Source organism: Bison bison, unplaced genomic scaffold (genome assembly GCF_000754665.1).
Source record: "Bison bison bison isolate TAMUID 2011002044 unplaced genomic scaffold, Bison_UMD1.0 scf7180017864535, whole genome shotgun sequence".
NCBI lineage: Eukaryota > Metazoa > Chordata > Mammalia > Artiodactyla > Bovidae > Bison > Bison bison.
Window position 1 is genome coordinate 268262 of NW_011495084.1, and position 1849 is coordinate 270110.

Sequence of the window (1849 nt, forward strand, 5' to 3'; positions counted from 1 at the left end):
TGCTCTCCGTGGTCCCTTAGCTCTGCCTTAGGGACACGGGCAGGCTGTGAGTGTGTGAGAGCAAGAGGGATGGAAGGTGCAGAAGGTGTGAGCTGTCCTCAGTCCATTGTGTTGGGTTGAGGTGGGTAGGCCAGGTCATTTGCAGGTGGGTGGCGTGGCTCTGGTTTAAAGGCTGTGCTGTGCTGAAGGGCACTGCGGGCAATGGGCAGCTGGGCAGGTGAAGTCCACCCCACACAACTGGAGAGACAGAGAATCTGTCAGCTCCCAGGTGACTGGATGGTCCTGGGGGATGTTCTCACTGATTTCAGAAAAGGATTGGCCATTGTGCCAGAGGGTGGGACAGTTATGTGGGGGCAGGGTGCCACCTTTGAGAGGGCACTGACCACCTAGGTACTGCAGTGCCTTGTGAAGGACAGGGGTGGGAGAGGGAGCAGGAGCCCGTCAGGCTGCCCCAGCCCTTCTTTGTCCTGTGTGCAGCTGTCCCAGTCATGAAATTTCCACATAGTCACAGTAAGTCTGTTTGAAATACACAGGTGGCAAGCTGGTGTGGCCTGTTTGTGCAGGATTTCCTGACCTCACACAGCAGAGCTCTCATGAATTCTGCTTATCAGGAAACCCTGGGGCCTCGGTGTCTGCCTGTGGCTCATGCCAGGTGCCTGGTTGGATGAGTGGCCTCCGGGTTTAATGTTGGATCATATCCTGGAGCAGGTCTTTCTCTGCTGTTCCTGGTTCTCTAGTTTCTCTTTGGTACCAGATGCAAAAGAGTCTTAAAGTCAGGTGGGTTCAAAGCATAGCCCATGTGGCTGGGTTTGAACTGAGCTACTGGTTTTTCTTGCTGTCCTGGGCTGTTAGCCCCTTGAGTGGGGTCACTAAGCCTTGGATGGATCCCATTCTAATATGAGTCCTGGGTCTTGGCTGTGGCAGCTCATGGGAGAAACAGACATAGAGGGAGAGGCCACAGGATCTGGGGTTCTTCCTGAGATGGAATCCTCCCCACTGTGGTGCTGGGAGTGTTGATTTCAAAGTTGTCCAGCCCCAGTAATACTTCCTGCTGGGGATCCAGGAAGGCCAGGCCTGGGGCTGCATAAGGTGCAACTGGAAGAGCCCTGGGCCCTTTCAGGAGGTTGGTCACTGGGTGGTCATGGCGGAGAAGTGGGGAGTAGAGGATGTAAATGTAGGGGCTCATCTGTGTGGCAGTACTGCTAGTACTAGTAGCAGTGCTAGTTAGTTAAATAATTGATTTTATGAAGCAATTTCCCGTGTTGTGATCAATCTATACTGCTTGTTATTCTTTATATTTTAGATGGTGGAAGATCTAAACTCAGCCCAGGATTTTCTAAAACACAAACATGTTTCCTTTTTGATCTCTAGCCCTCTTTTAATCCCTCAGGTGCACAGAATGCCCTGTGGATCATCCATGATCCCAAGCAGTGTGGTCTTTCCACCCACAGCACGAGCAGGGCCTCCCAGGTACTCCTGGTGGCACCAGTGGGAGAAAGCAGGGTGACGCCAGTCCAGAGTGAGGGTTTTAGGATTTTGAGATATGAAAACCTCTGTCCTATGAGAAGGGCTTCCCTGATAGCTCAGCTGGTAAGGAATCTTCCTGCAATGAGGGAGACCTGGGTTCGATCCCGGGGTTGGGAACATCCCCTGGACAAGGGAAATGCTACCCACTCCAGTATTCTGGCCTGGAGAATTCCATGGACTGTCCTATGAGAACTGAGGAGTATCTCTTCCTCTCAGAGAAACAAGTACCAGGCTAAGGAGCACCTGCTGGTTACCCCTAATTAGAACAGAACAGCTGGAACACTCCCAGCACCGCTGGCCCCTGTGTGCACCTCCATGGGGA

The 1849-nt window shown here is 52.6% G+C and overlaps 1 protein-coding gene across 1 annotated transcript in view; it reads left to right on the forward strand.

Moving 5' to 3' along the window:
• Positions 1 to 1141: 1141 nt before the first annotated feature.
• Positions 1142 to 1849, forward strand: part of LOC104982635 (multidrug resistance-associated protein 4-like) — a 25194-nt gene continuing 24486 nt past the window's right edge. Inside the window, exons 1-2 of the mRNA XM_010832074.1 lie at positions 1142 to 1223; positions 1391 to 1470. Of these exons, the coding sequence (XP_010830376.1) occupies positions 1142 to 1223; positions 1391 to 1470 (162 nt within the window). The remainder of the gene's footprint in view (positions 1224 to 1390; positions 1471 to 1849) is intronic.